Raw genomic sequence first — 20501 nt, forward strand, 5'->3', positions numbered from 1 at the left:
TTGTACAAATACAAAGCAAAAGTCAAACATACTCCTACGTAAAATCAACGTAAATTAAGAGCTTAGCTGAAAAAGAACGGACCTCGTCTCAACCACCTTCTGTCCATGGATGATTTAAAACTGCTTGCAAATATAGTAACTGAAATGGAGAGGCGGGTTGAGAGTGTGCAAATGTGCAGCAAGGATATAGGGATGGAATTCGGTATCTCGAAGTGTGCAGTGCTTACTTTGAAGTGGGGGGGGACAGTAAATTGTAGGGGCATAGAATTGCCAAACGGTGAGAGAATGGAAGACCCGGATGATGATGGGTACAAGTACCTCGGGATCTTGGAGCTGGACAATATTTTGCACAGAAAAATGAAAGACAAGGACAACAATGCATATTTGAAGCACCTCAAACTTCTCTTGAAATCAAAGCTCAACTCAAGGAACTTCGTAACTGCCATCAACATGTTGCTGTAGTTCGCTATTGTGCACCCACCCTGAGATAGACACAAGCAGATATTGACCAATTCGATCACACTTACCCGCAAGACAATGACAATGTATGGTGCCCTCCACAATAAGGCAAATATACACAGGCTCTACATAGGGAGATAGGGAGAGGTAAGGGTGGATGTAGGCTAATTAGCGTACGGGAGTGCAGCAACAGTGAAAGAAGAAACATGGCAGAATATTTGGTAAACAGTAAACAAGACCTGCTACAGTATGCTACTAGTGCAGGAATTAACAAAAATTGTCTTTCGAGTAGTGCTCATGAATTCCGATCAAGAACAGCCAACGAGAAAGAAAAAACCCTACTCTGTTTGGAATTACATGGTCAGTTCCACTGCGAAACCAACAAATTAAAAGACCAGGAAGCATCATCGTGGTGGCTCAACAAGGGTGACCTAAAAAAAAAGAATACTGAAAGCCTAATCATCACCAGGCATTGAATACCAATTCAGCGAAAAAGAATATATACCACACAAGTGCATCGGGCCTCTGCAGAATGTGTGGGAAGTGGGTCGAAAGTGCGACTCACATATTTAGTGCTTGTGAAAATCTAGCGCAGAAAGAGTACAAGTGTAGACACGACAAAGCCTCCACATGCCGTAAGTATGGATATGAGGCCACAGGTGCTTGGTGCCAACATACACCGGAAAAAGTAATGGACGAAAAGGGGAAGGCAAAAATCTTCTGGGACTTAGATTTCCAGACAGGCCGGATATAGTAATATTTAGGAGGGAAAAACAAGAGTGCCTAATAATCGACGTAGCAGTGACAGGAGATCAACATATTATCATGAAAGAAAGAAAAAATATTGATAAATATGGAGACCTGACAATTGAAATCGCTAAGATGTGGCAGCTACGAGAGTCGAACATAAAGGTTATCCCTATTGTCATCGGAGCATTGGGTTCAATACCACCCATTCTGAAAAAAAACATCTGAGTACCTTAAAGATACCCTACAATCTAGATGTATTGCAAAAGTCGGCATTATTTGGAACAACATGCATATTGCGTAAAGTACTGACTGTCTGAGGTCCTTGTTGTGACTTGACAAACGGTACAAACCCCCGGTAGACACAATATCTTCAATCAATAACCTCACGATATTGTATACTGTACGACTATAATAATAATAATAATAATAATAATAATAATAATAATAATAATAATAATAATAATAATAATCATAAGGTGCGGGAGTGGCTGTGTGGTAAGTAGCTTGCTTACCAAACCACATGGTTCTGGGTTCAGTCCCACTGCGTGGCACCTTGGGCAAGTGTCTTCTACTATAGCCTCGGGCCGACCAAAGCCTTGTGAGTGGATTTGGTAGACGGAAACTGAAAGAAGCCCGTCGTATATATGTGTATATATATATGTATGTGTATATGTTTATATGTCTGTGTTTGTCCCCCCAACATCGCTTGGCAACCGATGCTGGTGTGTTTATGTCCCCGTAACTTAGCGGTTCAGCAAAAGAGACCGATAGAATAAGTACTAGGCTTCCAAAGAATAAGTCCTGGGGTCGATTTGGTCGACTAAAAGCGGTGCTCCAGCATGGCCACAGTCAAATGACTGAAACAAGTAAAAGAGTAAAAGAGAGTAAAAGAGTAATAATAATAATAATAATAATGAAGAAGAAGAAGAAGAAGAAGAAGAAGAAGAAGAAGAAGAAGAAGAAGAAGAACAACAACAACAACAACAACAACAACAACAACAACAACAACAACAACAACAACAACAGCAACAACAACATCACCACCAACAACAACAGTATATTAGAAAAATATAGGCAGAAAGCTTGGAATTTGTGGGGAACGGGACGAATCGATTACATTGTTCCTGGTTTTCAATTGCTACTTATTTCATTGACCCCAAAAATATGAAGGGCAAGGTAAAAGAGAAGGAAAAGTTTCGAAAACCTTTTCATTTGTTTTAAGTTGTCTGACAAATACTGACTGGATTTCTAAAATATACCAGGGCTGACATAAAACAACCACAGCGAGTTATCTAGACAGTATCTAGATAGGGCTTTAGTTAGGTCACAGTTAGGTCACTCGTCATTTACACAATCAGTGAGAGAGTGACTTGTTAAGAACGATTACATTGGGGTTGATATCGTTGACCATAAAGCTAGCGTTGGAGACAAATAAACTGCAGTGAGAGTTAGTAACCTAGAAGAAAAGATTAGTAAAACATCGCAATCGACGTGCTAACGGTGAGCTCGGCCCTTGATCATTTCTTCAATGCGAAATTCCAAGTAGGTGGAGTGAGAGCATGGACTCTTGCACTAAAACACGAGAAAACAAAATCTGGGCGATGGTCCTGACTGGAGGAGGTACAACGTGGTACAGAACCACGACTCGGTCTTTAATTAAGCACTGATGATTCAGCTTTCACGTTGGTTACCGGAAAACTTTTGAAAACACTTTGTGGAAATTCTTTCCAAAAGTCCCAACGTCACTGTTTCTTTATATTTTTCTGTACCATTCGGCCTTTTTGTGGATAATAAAGAAAAAACTTTCCTGCTGTTGTTGTTGTCAGTATTATTATTTTTATTATTATTATTATCATTATCATTATTATTATTATTATTATTATTGTTCAGTAGTCTTATTTTTATAACGTGCTTTCACTTCACTACCGAGCGCAGCTCTGTGCGCCTTGGGTATGTGCTGTGGTTTGCTGTGGTGCTCTTATGTTTACTGTATTGAAAGTGCTTTGCGTAGAATGTGTGCAGTACCCAGTAGTGCAATTTTCTGTATGTTATATATATTTGTAAGTCCTGGTATTTTTGTTATGTATTTGTCTGAATATTTTTTTATTATACCTAAGGCACCTACTATGATAGGAATTGTTATTATTATTATTATTATTATTATTATTATTATTATTATTTCCAACAATCGTCTTATCAAAATTCTGACAAATACTGTAATCTATAATTCAGTCTTGAGTTACAGTTACGTGACATGGTAAACTCACAAGACGCAAACGAGTCATAGAGAATAATCTCAGAAATATAATGTGTGTATGTTTCTGCGTGCGTGTGTGTGTGTGTGCGCGCGTGTGTGTGTGTGTATGTGTGCGTATTTATTTGTGGGTGGGTGGTTTGTGGTTTGTGTATCAGGTATTGTTTCCTTTTTTTTTGAGGGCATATTTATATTTGTACGAATGTATATATATATATGTGTGTTTTATAGTTAATCACTCACTTCAAATAGTTGGTCATCTTGATCATCAAAGGGGTATCCATCGAGTCGGTTCACCACTTCCGCTACTCCTGAAAAAATATATTTAAATTAGTTCGCATAAATTAAGCATTTACTGAAATGGTTGCAGCTCAATATTTGTTCTCTTACTGGGATAAAAATATAGTAAATACGTTTTCATTTAACTCACGGACATACACACGGACACACACACACACACACACACACACACACACACACACACACACACACACACACACACACACACACACACACACACACACACACAAGTGTCGGTCACCTGCGAAATTATTAATCGAAGTTGATATTTTGTAGATTTTACTACGTACATTCATAACATACAGATATTAACGTTAAACTGTTATATATAGTCGCTGAAAAGTTTTAGCAAAATTCCATATCTTTTCTCTCTTACTTGGTTCAATCCAATTACAGTCATGATGGGGCAATGCCTTAAAGGATCTCAGTCGAAATAAATGGGCCCCAGTACGTTTTTTTTTTAAAGCCTGGTACTTATTCAATCGGTCTCTCTTTTCCTGCAGCGTTAATTAACGGAGACGTAAACACCTACTACCAGTTGTCAAGAGGTGGTGGGAGGACAAACACACATACACACGCACACACACACACACACACACACACACACACACACACACACTCTGTCTGTCTGCCTCTCTCTCTCTCTCTCTCTCTCTCTCTCTCTCTTGAAAGGAAACTTGGTATCAAATTTTCGACCTATAACCTGTCTACCACTAATGTAGAAGTTTATGACCGGTGTCTTGACGGAAGCGTTATACACCCATCTGGAAAGAAATAATCTACTTCCGAAGAACAAAAAGGATGCAGGAAACAAAGTAGGGCCGCAAAAGATCACTTATTAGTTGATAAAATGATAATTAGAAATTGCAGATGCAGATTGATGGGACTGGAAGTAGCATGGCTAGATTACAAAAAAAGCATATGACATGGTACCACACAGTTGGATAAGTAAAACAATGAGCAAAAATAATGGAGAAAACGGCTTAATTAAAGTATGAAACTTTGGAATACTGAATTGATCGAAGGAAAACAAAACTCAGGAAAGTGAACATCAGACATGGAATATTCCAAGGTGATAACTTGGAATTAGTATTAGTATTGGCCATGACAGCGCTTACTATGATACTACGAAAAATTAAAATTGCTTACGATTTGGGAAAAGGAAATGATCAGATAAATCATCTCTTTTTCATGGATGGTATAAAGGTTTATGCGAAAAATGAGAAACAGCTTGAAAGTCTTGTACGTACTATCCGCATTTTCTCAAATGAGGTAGGTATGGAGCTTGGGAGAGAAAATTCCGCTACATTGAAAATGAAATGAGGAAGATTTGAAAGAAACCAGGGAACTGAAATGCCAAGTGGACAAACGATGAGAGCGGTCGAGAAAGGAGAGAGATATAATTACTTGGGAATACTGAAAACAAACGGGATAAAAAAAAATGAAACAATGAAACAAATTATCAGTACACAAGGAGAGTCAGAAAATTATAGTAGTCAAAGCTGAATTACAAAAATCTTATTCTTTTGTACTCTAGGCACAAGGCCAGAATACCTGATGCCTTAGGTATTCTTACTGATAAATTGCAAGAAAAACCTCTGATTGGCAAATACCCAAAGAGAGTTAATAGTGCCGACGTTGACAAAGACCTTAAACATCAATGGTTAATGGCTTCTGGCTTAAAATCTGAAACAGAAGGGTTTGTCATAGCAGCCCAAGATCAATGCTTACCTACAAGGAACTACCAGGCCAACATATTAAAGAATGGCAGTAGCCCAACATGTCGTGTATGTAAACAACAAAATGAAACCATTGATTAAGTTGTCTCCATGTGCAGTCTTTTTGCGCTTACAGAGTATCTCAACAGGCATGATAGAGCAGCACAATATATTCACTGGGTAATTTACAAAAACCTGGACCTGCCCCATGATAAAAACTGGTGGGAACACAAACCATCTTCAGTGCTTGAAAATGATCACATCTTACACCTCTGGAACCTCACCATTCAAACTGACAGAAAAAAACAGATGCGAATAGGCCAAATATTATACTGAAATATTTCAGACAAAAATCATGCTTCCTCATCGATATGACTGTCCCAATCGACATAAATGTATTTGTCAAGACCGACCAAAAACTGAGCAAGTATAAAGAACTTGAAACAGAAATTGACAAAATGTGGAGCCTCAAGACTAAAACAATACCTGTTGTAATAGGTGCCTTATGAAAGATAGCAAATTGAGCTAATTCCTACCTAACTCAGATACCAGGAAACCCGGAAATGGCAGAAATTCAAAAGATAGTGCGCGTGGGAACTGTCCATATCCTATGTAAAATACTGTCTATGTAATCTCAAATTTTAAATCAAACTCAGAATTTTCTCATGTTTTCTTAAACATTTTCTAGAACAATACTATTTGCAAAATCAAGTATATGACACCGTGGGCATAGCACCAACATGAACTTATAAGCTTTTATCTCTTGAGGTCTCTGGGTGAGACTTGGAGTCAACTTGTACAAAAACAAAGTAAAAGTCAGTCATATTATAATGATAATAATAATAATAATAATAATAATAATAATAATAATAATAATAATAATAATAACAACAATATTAACAACAACAACAACAACAACAACAACAACAATAATGATGATGATAATGATTTCATTTATTTTCTACAAGGGCGAAAGATGTGGGGAACAATACTTAGATAGGCATAAAGTATGGGTGTTTACATATAATTAAATGATAAAAGAAAGGAAAGAAATAAAGTAAGTATATACGGTATAAACTGAAAAAGAATGGAAATATGCTTAGCGTTCAAAGGGTTTAAAAGAGGGTAGGGAGGATGATAGAGATGTGACTCCCCTGAGACAGGAAGGCTTATAGGGATACAGGAGGAAACCTACTGTCCGAGATTTCCCTGAAACCCCAGGAGCAATTGTCGTCTTTAATTCCTTTTCTCTGACTCACAGGTCTATACTTAGATAGCTACCATTCACTCTTGCCATTTTCGCAACTTACATCCACCTTTCAATAAACTCACTTGAGGACAGCACTTTCCTCTTCACTTTCAATTTACTTCTCAAGGAAACTCGAAGAAGTCAATGAGAACTCTACCAAAGAGGAATGTATCTCTTCTCATGCTTTTCAGCCTTGTCCACCAAACAACCTCTTTCGCCAAAGCCACCAGGCAAAGGAAAACTGCCATGCCTGCTCAATTGAAGGAGGGCAGCGGTGCGATCATCACTACAGACTTGCCCTGCAGACGGATCCGTCCCAGTACTGCTGCTGTAGTCTTCCTTAGAGTGATTTAGAAATATTAATATTTCTATTTTTGAAAACCAGTGGGTGTGTTCCACTGAATGTATATAAATAAAACTACGAACAGACAGTCAGTAGCGACGTCTGCTGGGTTCGGCTACTCCACATTGAAAAGGGGAAAATACCCCGAAACTAGTCTGTGTATATTTTAAACCAGCAAGGGGAAGCTGCTGAGCTCCCCTGTTCGCAGGTTATAATGGACACAGGTTTGTGTGTCACATAGCTAGCTAGAGACAATTGTCTCTTGGAGGTAATCGACGGCAGCATTCGTCCTATTTTCCTGAACTGCCATGTTAGCTTAGCGATAACTATTAATATATATATATATATATATATATATATATATATATATATATATATATATATATATACTTTATTTAAAAGCAGCAGAAATATAACAAAAGACTGTTACTCTGAGTTTCACGTACCCGTTCATCGGACAGTTTTGTTAGTGCTTACTCCGGTATATATATATATATATATATATATATATATATATATATATATATATATATATATATATATATGTATATGTATATATATATATATACATATGCATATATGTACAGATATACATATGCATATATATATATATATATATATATATATATATATATACATATATATGCATACATAATATAGTTCTATATTTAATAGATGAGGAATTATGTACATTATTTACATTATTTGCATTTGGTTACGAGCGCAGTCTACTAACACCAAGATTCCGAGTTCGATTCCAGGCAGTGACCCGAATAATAACAATAATAATGATAATAATAATAATAATAATAATAATTATCGATCCCGTAAGGAGGAAAGACAAAGTCGAACTCGGCGGAATTTGAACTCAGAACGTAGCGGCAGACGAAATACCGCTAAGCCTTAAGCCCGGCGTGCTAATGGTTCTGCCAGCTCAACGCCTTAATAATAATAATAATAACAATAATAATAATAATAATAATAGATGTATTTTAACTTGATACCTCCACTACCCGAACAGCGATCGTAAACACACGTGTTACATCAAAATACAGACCATCCCCAAACCCAAACACCATATACAAAAAATAGCTGACAAAGGGTTGGACTATATCCGAGTAAGTAATACTCATTGAAATTTATCTCTATTTTTACAAATATAATGATGTATTTTAACTTGATACCTCCACTACCCGCACAGCGATCGTAAACACACGTGTTACATCAAAATCAGACCATCTTCGAACCCCAAAACACCATCTACAAAAAAATTACAAACATATTAAATAACACCGGTATTATTTCACCCAAGAATAACAACCGAGAAGTACGTACTGTAAGCTTGTTAAGAAAAAAGTACGAAGATCTGAACGTGCAAAACAATCTGACAACAGAAATAAACGAACCGGTACCCTACGAAAACGACGACCGTCAAAATAAAGGGCCGGACGTTGTTCCTCATGTCCCGCAAACAAAACCAAAACGGCATAAATGGACACGTGAGGAACACATTTCGATCCTACACGCCTATTTCACAGCAGTACTCTACCCAAAAAACGAAAACGCAACAACGCATACATATAAAACATGGAAGAAAAATAATGTAAATATAGACCTCGATAAAACAATGAACCCTAACAAACTAGCTAACATAAGAAGATATATTCTAAAAGCAAAAAAAATATCAGAAATAGAAATAGAACAATTGAAAGAAAAAATACATCAGGAAAATCTAGATAGTAGTCACACAGCAATGCCAAATAATAATATAAACACTGAGATAGCAAAACACGAGGACAAACGTAACATGCCCGGCAAAAACGAAGTAAACAAAAAACAACAAACCCAGACCGTAGAGATGTATAATAGTGTACAAAAAGCACCAATCCAGAACACCACAGACAAACATATGAATGAAAAGGAAGGCAAAACAAATATAAAGCCTGGAAATAACGAAGGGAAACCTAATAATTACGATACTATGAAAATGAAAATAACCGAAGAACTGAAAACCACAGATCTTAGAATGGACCACAGATTATATCTCCCAAAAATCAAAATAGACAATAAAACAACATCAATAATAAATAGCATAAACCTGGCCGTCACGGAACTAACAACCACAGAAACAACAGGCAATATCACTGAGCTAAATGACATGATATATGCGGCAGCCACTGCAGCCACAAAAGAAGCAGGATACTCACTCAAACCCATCCGAACAGGAGTTCTACCACCCAAACAGACCTTGTGGATAAATAACATCCAGAACAAAATTAAAAAAAAGAGAAAAGATTTATCGATTCTCAACGAAATTAGTAAACAATCAACACTACTAAGTAACAAGAAGAAAACAAAAATACTGTACAAATACAGCATTACAGAAAAAGACTTACCTGAGGCAAAAGAAAAACTAAAGCAAGACATCCTTGCCAAAGCACAAAGGATCCGCCGGTATGAGAAACGCCAACGTTTCTTTGAACAAAACAAACAGTTCAAATCCAACCCCAAAAAACTCTACCAAGAACTGGGTAAAAATAAAATAGACATTACTTCAGCACCAACAGCAGAAGAACTAGAGAAATTCTGGAAACAAATATGGTCGGTGAAGCAACAACCCCAAAAAAGGACCATTAAAACAACGAACTTAGCACCTGAGCAACTCTGGGCCCCTATAACAACTGAAGAGGTCACCCAGACACTGCAAAGACTAAGCAACTGGAAAGCACCTGGACACGACAAGATCCCCAATTTCTGGTTAAAACACCTGCCAGCAATGCATAAAAAGCTGGCAGAAAACTTTAACAACATAATAGCAGATCCAGAAACAATGCCTGAATGGCCCACAAAAGGGAAAACCATCTTAATCCCCAAATCCACGGAAACGGAGAAACCACAAAACTATAGACCTATAACCTGTCTCCCTACGATCTACAAAGCCTTTACTGCAATAATATCGCAGAGATTGAGTAAACACCTGGAAAATAACAACCTGTTTCCAGAAGAGCAGAAGGGATGCTGCAAGGGCTCATACGGCTGTAAAGATCAATTATTGATCAATAAAGCCATAACTGAAGACAGCCGCAGAAAGAAGAAAGGCCTCAGTATGGCCTGGGTGGACTACCAAAAGGCTTTCGACAGTGTTCCCCACACGTGGATTCTGGAAACACTAGCCATAAACAAGGTGGCACCAATTATCATAAAATACATAGAGCACTCAATGAACAAATGGCAGACAGTGCTACAGCTCCAAACAAAAGAGGGACTTGTGAAAACGAAAGCCATCCCCATTAGAAGAGGAATATTCCAGGGAGACACGCTCTCTCCACTCCTGTTCTGCCTGGCACTCACACCTTTAACAGAATTGCTAAATAGAACTGGATGCGGTTTACAAATGCTATGGAAAAACACTCAGCCACCTTCTATATATGGATGACCTAAAATTATATGCAAAAACGACAAAGAGCTAGAAACACTACTACAGACAGTACACGGCTTTACCAAGGAAATAGAAATGAAATTCGGATTAGAAAAATGTGCCAAAGCAACCCTGAAAAGAGGAAAATTAGTTAAAAGTAGCAATATAACACTAGATAAAGCCAATGAAATAAGAGAACTAGACGAAAGCCAACCATATAAGTATTTAGGAGTCAATGAAGTAGATAGGATACAACATACACAAATGAAAGAAAAAATAAAGAAAGAGTACTATAGACGAGTTAGATCAATACTAAAAACAGAGCTCAATGCTAAAAACAAGATAATGGGTATCAACACTTTAGCTGTCCCAGTTATAAGCTACAGCTACAACATCCTTAACTGGACACTAAACGAACTATGTAAAATAGACAGGAAAACAAGAAAAATAATGACAGGATATAGGATGCACCACCCAAAATCTGACATAGAAAGGCTATATATACAACGCACAGAAGGTGGCAGGGGTCTTATACAGCTAGAAAACTATTATAAAATAACCACCATAGGACTGCAAAAATACCTACTCCAGAAGCAAGAGAAACTAATACAAATAGCCACAAAACACGAGCAAAACAAAAAACTGTTTTCAGTATTTAAGGAAGCTGACAAATACAAACAAGAAATCAATCTACCTAACAAATACGAAGAAGAAGAAGAAGAAACAACAAAAGCTATAAAACAAATGAAATCCAAACTAAAACTAGAACAGCAACGGCCCATGATAAAACGATGGCAAGAAAAGCCCCTACATGGTAAATACTAGGCTAAACTAAATGCGAAAGAAATAGACAGAGAAAAATCCCAGCAATGGCTGAGAAGCTCAGGACTCAAAGCAGAGACTGAAGGATTTTTAATTGCTGCACAAGACCAAAGCCTCCCCACCAGAAATTACCAAAAACACATAATGAAAAGAAATATAACAAGTAACTGTAGAATATGTGGAGATCGACAAGAAACAATAAATCATATTATCTCTGGCTGCCCAGTCCTGGCTAAGAAGGAATATATTCACAGACACGACAGAGCTGGGACCTATATACACTGGAAGCTATGCCAACATTATGGAATAGCAACAGAAAAAAGATGGTATAAACGCACGCCAGAAAAGGTCACAGAAAACGAGAAAGCAACCATACTCTGGGATATGCCAATACACACAGATAGAGAAATTAAGGCAAATAGACCAGATATAGTTGTCAAAGATCATGAAGAAAAAAAATGCTTTCTAATTGATGTATCAATACCAGCAGATGACAACGTTTCTCTAAAAGAAATGGAAAAACTTTCAAAATACAAAGACCTGGAAATAGAGATAACTCGCATGTGGAATCTAAAAACAGAAACAATTCCTATCATAGTAGGTGCCTTAGGTATAATAAAAAAATATTCAGACAAATACATAACAAAAACACCAGGACTTACAAATATATATAACATACAGAAAATTGCACTACTGGGTACTGCACACATTCTACGCAAAACACTTTCAATACAGTAAACATAAGAGCGCCACAGCAAACCACAGCACATACCCAAGGCGCACAGAGCTGCGCTCGGTAGTGAAGTGAAAGCACGTTATAAAAATAAAACTACTGAATAATGATAATAATAATAATAATAATAATAATAATAAGAAGAAGAAGAAGAAGAAGAAGAAGAAGAAGAAGAAGAAGAAGAAGAAGAAGAAGAAGAAGAAGAAGAAGAAGAAGAAGAAGAAGAAGAACAACAACAACAACAACAACAACAACAACATCGAAAAATACCTTAGGAATGAGAACCCAGGTTCGAAATTTCTCCAAGACACCTGATGAAGACTGGAGGATATATCAGCCGAAACGTTGTGTTACCAACAAACAAGATGAGGACAAATATCCGTCAAATGTAAATAATGGATATACATACATACATTCATACATATATATATACATATATATATATATATATATATATATATATATATATATATATATATATATATATACATATATATACAAATATACATGTATACATACATTTATATATACATGCATATATATGCATATATATATATGCATATATACAAGCAAATTGGAAGCTGATTGAGAAAGAGATCCTCAAGCAGGATTGATCTAAATGTCTCTCCACGCCAGACATTGACATGAAACACAAACATTTCATGTCCATAATACAAGCCATATGTGAGAAATCTGTCCCACTGTGCAAGGCCAACATACACAAAAACAGGGTCCCCAGAGAACGGAAAATTCTTGTGTGTGTGTGTGTGTGTGTGTGTGTGTGTGTGTGTGTGTGTGCATAGACTCTGTAACTAACAGATTGCGAACCTAGCATCCCAAAAGTGGCGAGAAGTCTCGTCTGAAGAGAATGCTATTGGAGATTGAGAAACGTCTGCATCAGTCTCATAAAAAGGAGAGAGCAAATAAAGAAGCTTGGGTTATAGAAAATATCAAGTCAAACCCTGAAGCTTTCTTTAATTTTGCCAAAGAAACAGCCACAATACACCACATGATAGGATCCCTCTTTCAAAAAGATGATTCCCTCACAGGAAACTCCATGAGGGTAAGTGAAATACTGAACGAACAGTTCCAAAGTGTGTTCACTACACCGCTGGGACACAGATAAGTGAACAAACCAGCAGAATTCTTTACCACATTACGTAAAACCAAAGAGGTTAAAAAATTGAGTACATAAACATTGAAGATGTAATACTGCCCATAGTTGACACAAACTCAGCGGCTGGCCCAGATGGGTTTCCAGCGCTCCTATTCAAATCCTGCAAGCGAGCTCTTACAAAACCACTGCAACTTCTCTTCCAGAGCTTCTTTGCAAATGGTAAGCTCCCAGAAAATTAAAGGAAGGGATAATAAGCCCTATCCATAATGGAGGAAGCAGAGCAGATACTAAAACTTGTAGGCCTATCTCTCTGATTTCACACATCAGTAAAGTCATGAAACGAATAGTCTGCAAGAAGCTAATCACGTTCCATAAGAAAATGACTTGCTAACTGACACCCAGCATGGATTTCGTCCAGGTAAAAGCTGTCTGACACAGCTCCTGCAACACTACGACTGGGTGTTAAAACAACTGCTGAATGACTCAAGCGTGGATGTGATACATCTCGACTTTTCAAACGCCTTTGTTAAAGTTGACCATGGTATGATATGTCACAAACGGCGATCTCGGCATATGCGGAAAACTTGGAGAATGGCTGCACAACTTTGTAAAGGATTGAAGTCAGGCAGTAGTGGTTAATGGAGCCACCTCCAAGGAAACGCAAATAGTAAGTGGTGTTCCACAGGACACTGTCTTGGGGTCTCTGATATTCATAGTGGCCCTCCCAGACATACCCTCGGCTGCTCAGATAGCCACCCTTGCTAGTTATGCAGATGACACAAAAGTCTCTCAGACAATACAAAATCCTGGAAATATTGCACATCTGCAACAGGAGTTGGACGCAATATACAGGTGGGCTGAGGACAACAACATGCAGTTTAATGCAGGAAAATTCCAGGCCCTATGCTACCAGCACACAAAGATAAATGACATGCAGACAGAATACACTGGCCCAGGAGGAACTGAAATCCTTGAATCAAAGTCAGTGCGTGACCTGGGCATTGACATGAGCAATGATGCATCTTTCCAAGTGCATATTACCAATTTGATAAAAAAAAATGCAGACGGATGGCTGGATGGATCCTCCGAACTTTCAAAACAAGAGAAAAGGAGACATTGATGATCCTTTGGCGGACATACGTTCTCAGCCGTTAGACTATTGCTCCCAACTATGGTCACCACACAATAAAAATCCACAGCGGAACTCGAAGCAATCCAACGAAGCTACACTAAGAAAATCGTCTCGATGCAACATGTCAACTACTGGGGAAGACTTAAAGAATTAAAACTCTTTTCCCTGGAACGAAGGCGGGAGAGATATGCAAGGATATATATCTGGAAAATCCTAGAAGGCCATGTACCAAACTTTGGCATTGAAAGTTACTCAAACTGCATAGTGCCAAAGATCCCAGCATCGCCATCAAAATACAGGACCAGATACTGCAACATCTTGGGCTTCAAGGGCCCACAGCTCTTTAATGTCCTTCCAAAATGCCTGGGAGACCTTGCATGGTGTGGGTATAAGTGTCTTTAAAACAAAACTAGAACTGTTCTTGTTACGAGTTGCAGAGGAACCGACCTCACGGCAGGAAACACATATGAGGGCAGCAGCATGAAACTCCCTCATTGACCAAATTCCACATATCAGAGGAGGTTCCAAATAATTGTGTAGCTCAGTCAACGGTGGTGCTCCAGCATGACACTAGCTTTGCAGTTGAAACAGTTTTAACAATAGTTTATATACATATATACATACATATATATATTTATTTATATATATACATATATATCTATTTACATATATACATATATATATATATACACACACACACACACACACATATATATATATATATATATATATATATATATATATATATATATATATATATACATAGATACATATATACTACATATATATACATATATCCATATACTTAGCCTTCTTTCCTCTTCTCGAGGCCCTGTTCTTTCCTTTTCCCTCTTCTCTTATGTATTTGTATTCACTCTGATGAAGCTCCTTGCACTAGATCGGATGTGTTATAAAGATGAAGAATATTATTCTCATAATTTTCTTTGGGGGCACTGACTGACATTGGCAGCAGAAACGGCTGCAAGCAATGTTCAAGCTTTGTATTAAAAAATATTTAAACGATATCAGTCAATTTGATTGTTGATCAAATATTTTCTCCATTTTCTGCTCATTTAAAATTTGATTCCTGATAAACTCTCGTTTATTCTGTTCTTACCTGTATCCTATATATATAGTATGCTTGCATACCCACGCCCAGGGTTAACATAGGTAATTTACACCGGTAGTAATAACGGATACTTTTATCCCTTAGATGGTTACTCTAACCGCTAATTCTACTACCTATATATACACACACACACATATATATGTACATACACACACACACACACACACACACATATATATATATATATATATATATATACATACATGCATGTGTGCGTGCGTGTGTGTGTGTGTGTGTGTGTGTGTGTGTGTGTGTGTGTATGTGTACATACACTCTGTAACTAACAGACAAACGACTTCCTGACCAAGACGATATCTAGAGATTCATTCGATGAATGAAGATGCTGGGTTTGTTTTCCTCCAGCAGAGACACAAGAGGACCCTCAGCCGACACCAGTCTAACTGGACAGTCAATACAGCCCTGAGGATAATTTTACCAACATGTACCGTTGTTACTTGACCATTTTCAACTTCCGCAAACGGCTAAAACATTATCATCTTTCCGTTAGAATGTATCTTCGTCAGTGTTAGCTCCATTAGTTCTAGCATTGACGTGACATAGTTATGAAACCTACTTAAAAAGACGATAATGTCGTCGTATAGCGTTCAAATTTGGGCGACTACGAAGCGCTCGTTCCTCCGAAAAAAGTCTTTTCTAGACATGTAACCAACAACTATACACCCAGTTCTATCTAATCTGCTACAATTATATATATATATATATATATATATATATATATATATATATATATATAAGCAATGTTAATTCTCTAAATGAAGTATTAACAGTAAATGCACGATAAAGTGTAGTATATTGCCACTTAAGTGTGTTCTGACCCCTAGGGGTGGATGTTACTGTTGCTTATATACTACACTTTATCGTGCAGTTACTGTTAATACTTCATTTAGAGAATTAACATTGCTTGTTTTCACCTTTTCGATATCAGTGAAGAATTTCACTGGAAAAGAAGATATAAGATTGCCAGGTTTTTGTCTCTCTCACCAAGGTCAGCAGCTATCGAACGCCGACGAAGGGAAATAACCCTGAAATCCGGATCCGTTCGTGCTGCAGATCGTGGTGAGAGGGATAACTTCCCTTGGCAAACAGGACACAGTCGTGTGTCGATAAGCCAGCTGGAGGAGATGTCCTCCTGGGGCTAAAAGCAACAGTAACATCCACCCCTAGGGGTCAGCCACACTTAAGTGGCAATATACTACACTATATATATATATATATATATATATATATATATATATATATATATATATATATATATAAAACATTACTGATGTTTATACGCGGATATTATGTTATTGTTCAAAATCAAAAGACACTGAAGCAGTTTTAATAACAGAAATGATATTCCGGACAGATAATATTTTAAGTATATTTAATCTCAGATACTTTAAATATTTTATATAGCTTCCATTTATAATGCATTGTTTATTATTGGGAAACTTATCTAAAACAACATGTGATTTTTAATCCTTCGCTTCTATGCATGCTCTGAATGTTGTTTCATCTCCGATAAGAGCTTTTTGATGTCATATTGATGTCATATTTAGCTATTGTCTTGTTTTCTGTTTGCTAACTGCAATATGAATATATATCACTTTTCAATTTTTCCATTTCTTGATGGCATTTAACTCTGGTGAGATAAAGATGTGTGTAACATTACACTTTACCACTGTATTTGTATCATATTTACTATAAATATGTTATATCTTTTACCCAGAAAGTTATATTAGAACAAAGTTATAATTGAATCAACAAAGAAGCGTCTAAGTGTTTATATAACAAGCAACACATAGTAGCCATATTTCCCTCAGATTAGATCCTACGGGAAAAGTTAAAAACGCATTAGATAATATAATCCTTGATATATAATACCTAAAAGACAGTAGAGATAATCTTAGCTAGAAGAGTTTAATCATACGTCAGTTCAGGTTGTTGTAGTGGGGACGAGCAACAAACAAGTTTACACTGGTTTATATATTTTGTTAGTTATAAATATATATATATATATATATATATATATACATGTGTGTGTGTGTGTTGTGTGTGTGTGTGTGTGTGTGTGTGTGTGTACATATATATATATATACATATTTACATATATATATATATATATATATATATATATATATATATATATATATATATATATATGTACATATATATATATATATATATATATATATATATATATATATATATATATATATATATATATATATATATATATATATATATATATATATATATATATATATATATGCGAGTAAAAATAAATACAAAAAAGGGTTTTTTTGTATGATTGTGTATAGAGGAATATATTATTTTGTTTAAAAGAGTTCCAACACTGTCTGTTTTTTATGTTTTATCTATATTCCTGCAGAACCAATGTGGGGTATAGAATATGGAATATACAATATATAATATAATATACAATATATAATATAAAATAATATAAAATAAAAATGGATGGCACCATGAAATAAAGTATTGAATGTAGATGAAATATTGAGTGTTCAATATATAAATATAAAAATATAAAGTCGACTGTTACGGCTTACCCAAAATACATAAGTCAGAAGATATTCAACAGGCAGTAAAGGAACAAGGAAGTGAATACATAAAAGTGCTACATCCAAAAGATTTAAAACTTAGACCAATTATAGCTGGCCCAGTATGCCCTATTCACCGTCTAAGCAATTTCATCGACATTCTTTTGAAGCCACTTTGTACATACATACCCAGTTTCATTCGGGATGACATCGACTTTTTATCCCATCTTCCCAAAACCACTGAAACAAATTCAATCCTACTGAGCTTCGATGTAGTAAGCGTATACACAAATATCCCACATGATTTAGGAATAAAGGCGGTTGAATACTGGGTAAACAAACACAGAGAAGCAATTCCCAACAAGTACACGGTGACATTTATACTAGAATCAGTGAGACTTATCCTGGAAAATAATACTTTCTTCTTCAATGGTAAGAACTATATCCAAATTAAAGGCACGGCTATGGGGACGAGGTTTGCTTCCGTTTATGCGAATTCGGTGATGGGTTACTTGGAACAAAAACTCTACCAGGAAATAGAGGAGAGATATAACACCGAATTTAGGAAGCTTATAGAAAAAGCATGGAAAAGATACCTGGACGATTGCTTCATAATCTGGACCAAACCTCAAAGCATTGTGGAAGAATTTAACACCCTCCTGAACAACCTACACCCATCCATCCAATTTACAAAGGAGATGAACAGTAGCAAATTACCATTTCTAGATATAATAGTAATTAAAAAGAACACCGCCATTACCACAGATATATATTACAAACACACAGACACCAATACTTGAACTTTAAATCGTGCCATCCACCCCATACAAAACGCAACATACCATACTGCCTAGCCAGGAGAATATGCACTATTGTAGAGGATATAGAGACCAGAAATCAACGCCTGATGGAACTGAAAGAATTTCTGCTGAAGCAAAAATACCCATCACGACTCATAGAAAATGGTATTCAGCGGGCTTCGAAAATACCCATACAACAACTGAGGACACCGCAAAGAAAAGACAAACAGGAAAAGATCATTCCATTTATAGCGACACAAAATCCATGCCACCAGAACATCTTTAATATCGCCAAAGCGAACTTACCGATCCTTGCACAAAGTAAGGAATTGAGAAATATCATTACAGATCAAAATATAACTCTCAGTAAGAGACAACCTAAAAACTTGAAAAAGCTATTAACAAAGGCAAGGTTTGACCTCAGCAACAAAAATCAAACATTCACTGTATCCAAATGCATTGATAGCCGATGCGGCACATGCCGATCAATCCATACTGGCCCATATATGAACACAAAAACAGGGAAAATATTCACCAATGCGAACATGAACTGCAAAAGTAGAAATCTAATCTACTGCATCAAATGCCCTAATTGTGAAGAACTGTACGTTGGCCAGACAGGTAATGCACTATCGGAACGCTCACGGGTACATCGACAACAGATTAAAAACCCAGAAGTCCGCCAAATACCACTGAGTAATCATCTGGCAACATGTGGTCATCAAACTTTTATTATATTTCCATTCCATAAACTTTACAACCGGAATGAAATTGAAAGAAAATGCAAAGAAAAGGACTTTATTAAGAAATTCAAACCCACTCTTAACGAACAATGATTAAATTTATCTTACTTGGGGTTTAAAAATCTTATCCCTATAACTAAAACACAAAAAATCTCTCAAATATCATCATTTCTATAAATAGATTTGGCATCATTTCTAAGAACAGCCAAACACCTACTGGGGTTTAAAAATCTTATCCCTACAACCCAAACACAAAACAATTACTCAAATATCATCATTTCTAAAAATAGATTTGACATCAATTCTAAAAATAGCCAAACACCTACTGCTGCTGTCCAAAGGAATTGGTATAAAAGACAGAAAACCAGCCAACTTATTACAGTCTGTTAAAGTCTGTCATACCGGCCATGACGAAGGGAAATAGCCCTGAAACTCGAGTCGCCTTTATATATTTATATTTATATATGTGATCCTTTATATTGAACACTCAATATTTCATCTACATTCAATACTTTATTTCATGGTGCCATCCATTTTTATTTTATTTTATTTTATTTTATATTGTATATTGTATATTATATTATATATTGTATATTCCATATTCTATACCCCACATTGGTTCTGCAGGAATATAAATAAAACATAAAAAACAGAAAGTGTTGGAACTCTTTTAAACAAAATAATATATATATATATATATATATATATATATATATATATATATATATATATATGCATGTATCCGGCAATGCGAAAGTATGTCTGTATATATATACGTATAATTATATATGTATGTCTAAATATATATGTATTATGTTACGTGTATGCCCGTAAACACCAGTGTGTATATGAGGGTGAGGTTGCGCGCACACACACACACACACACACACATATACATGTGTGCATATGTGCGTGGATATCTGTGTATGTATGAGTACGTACATACAATGTATGTTTGTGTGTGCAT

General features: G+C 36.3%; 1 protein-coding gene across 1 annotated transcript in view; it reads right to left on the reverse strand.

Annotated features, from left to right (window-relative positions):
* The window catches only part of LOC106884049 (dual 3',5'-cyclic-AMP and -GMP phosphodiesterase 11A), a 389181-nt gene that overhangs the window by 143499 nt on the left and 225181 nt on the right, over positions 1-20501 (reverse strand). Inside the window, exon 9 of the mRNA XM_052973868.2 lies at positions 3707-3774. Coding sequence (XP_052829828.1) covers positions 3707-3774 — 68 coding nt within the window. The remainder of the gene's footprint in view (positions 1-3706; positions 3775-20501) is intronic.

The sequence above is a fragment of the Octopus bimaculoides genome, chromosome 16, assembly GCF_046866305.1.
Source record: "Octopus bimaculoides isolate indiv1 chromosome 16, ASM4686630v1, whole genome shotgun sequence".
In the NCBI taxonomy this organism is placed as follows: Eukaryota; Metazoa; Mollusca; class Cephalopoda; order Octopoda; family Octopodidae; genus Octopus; species Octopus bimaculoides.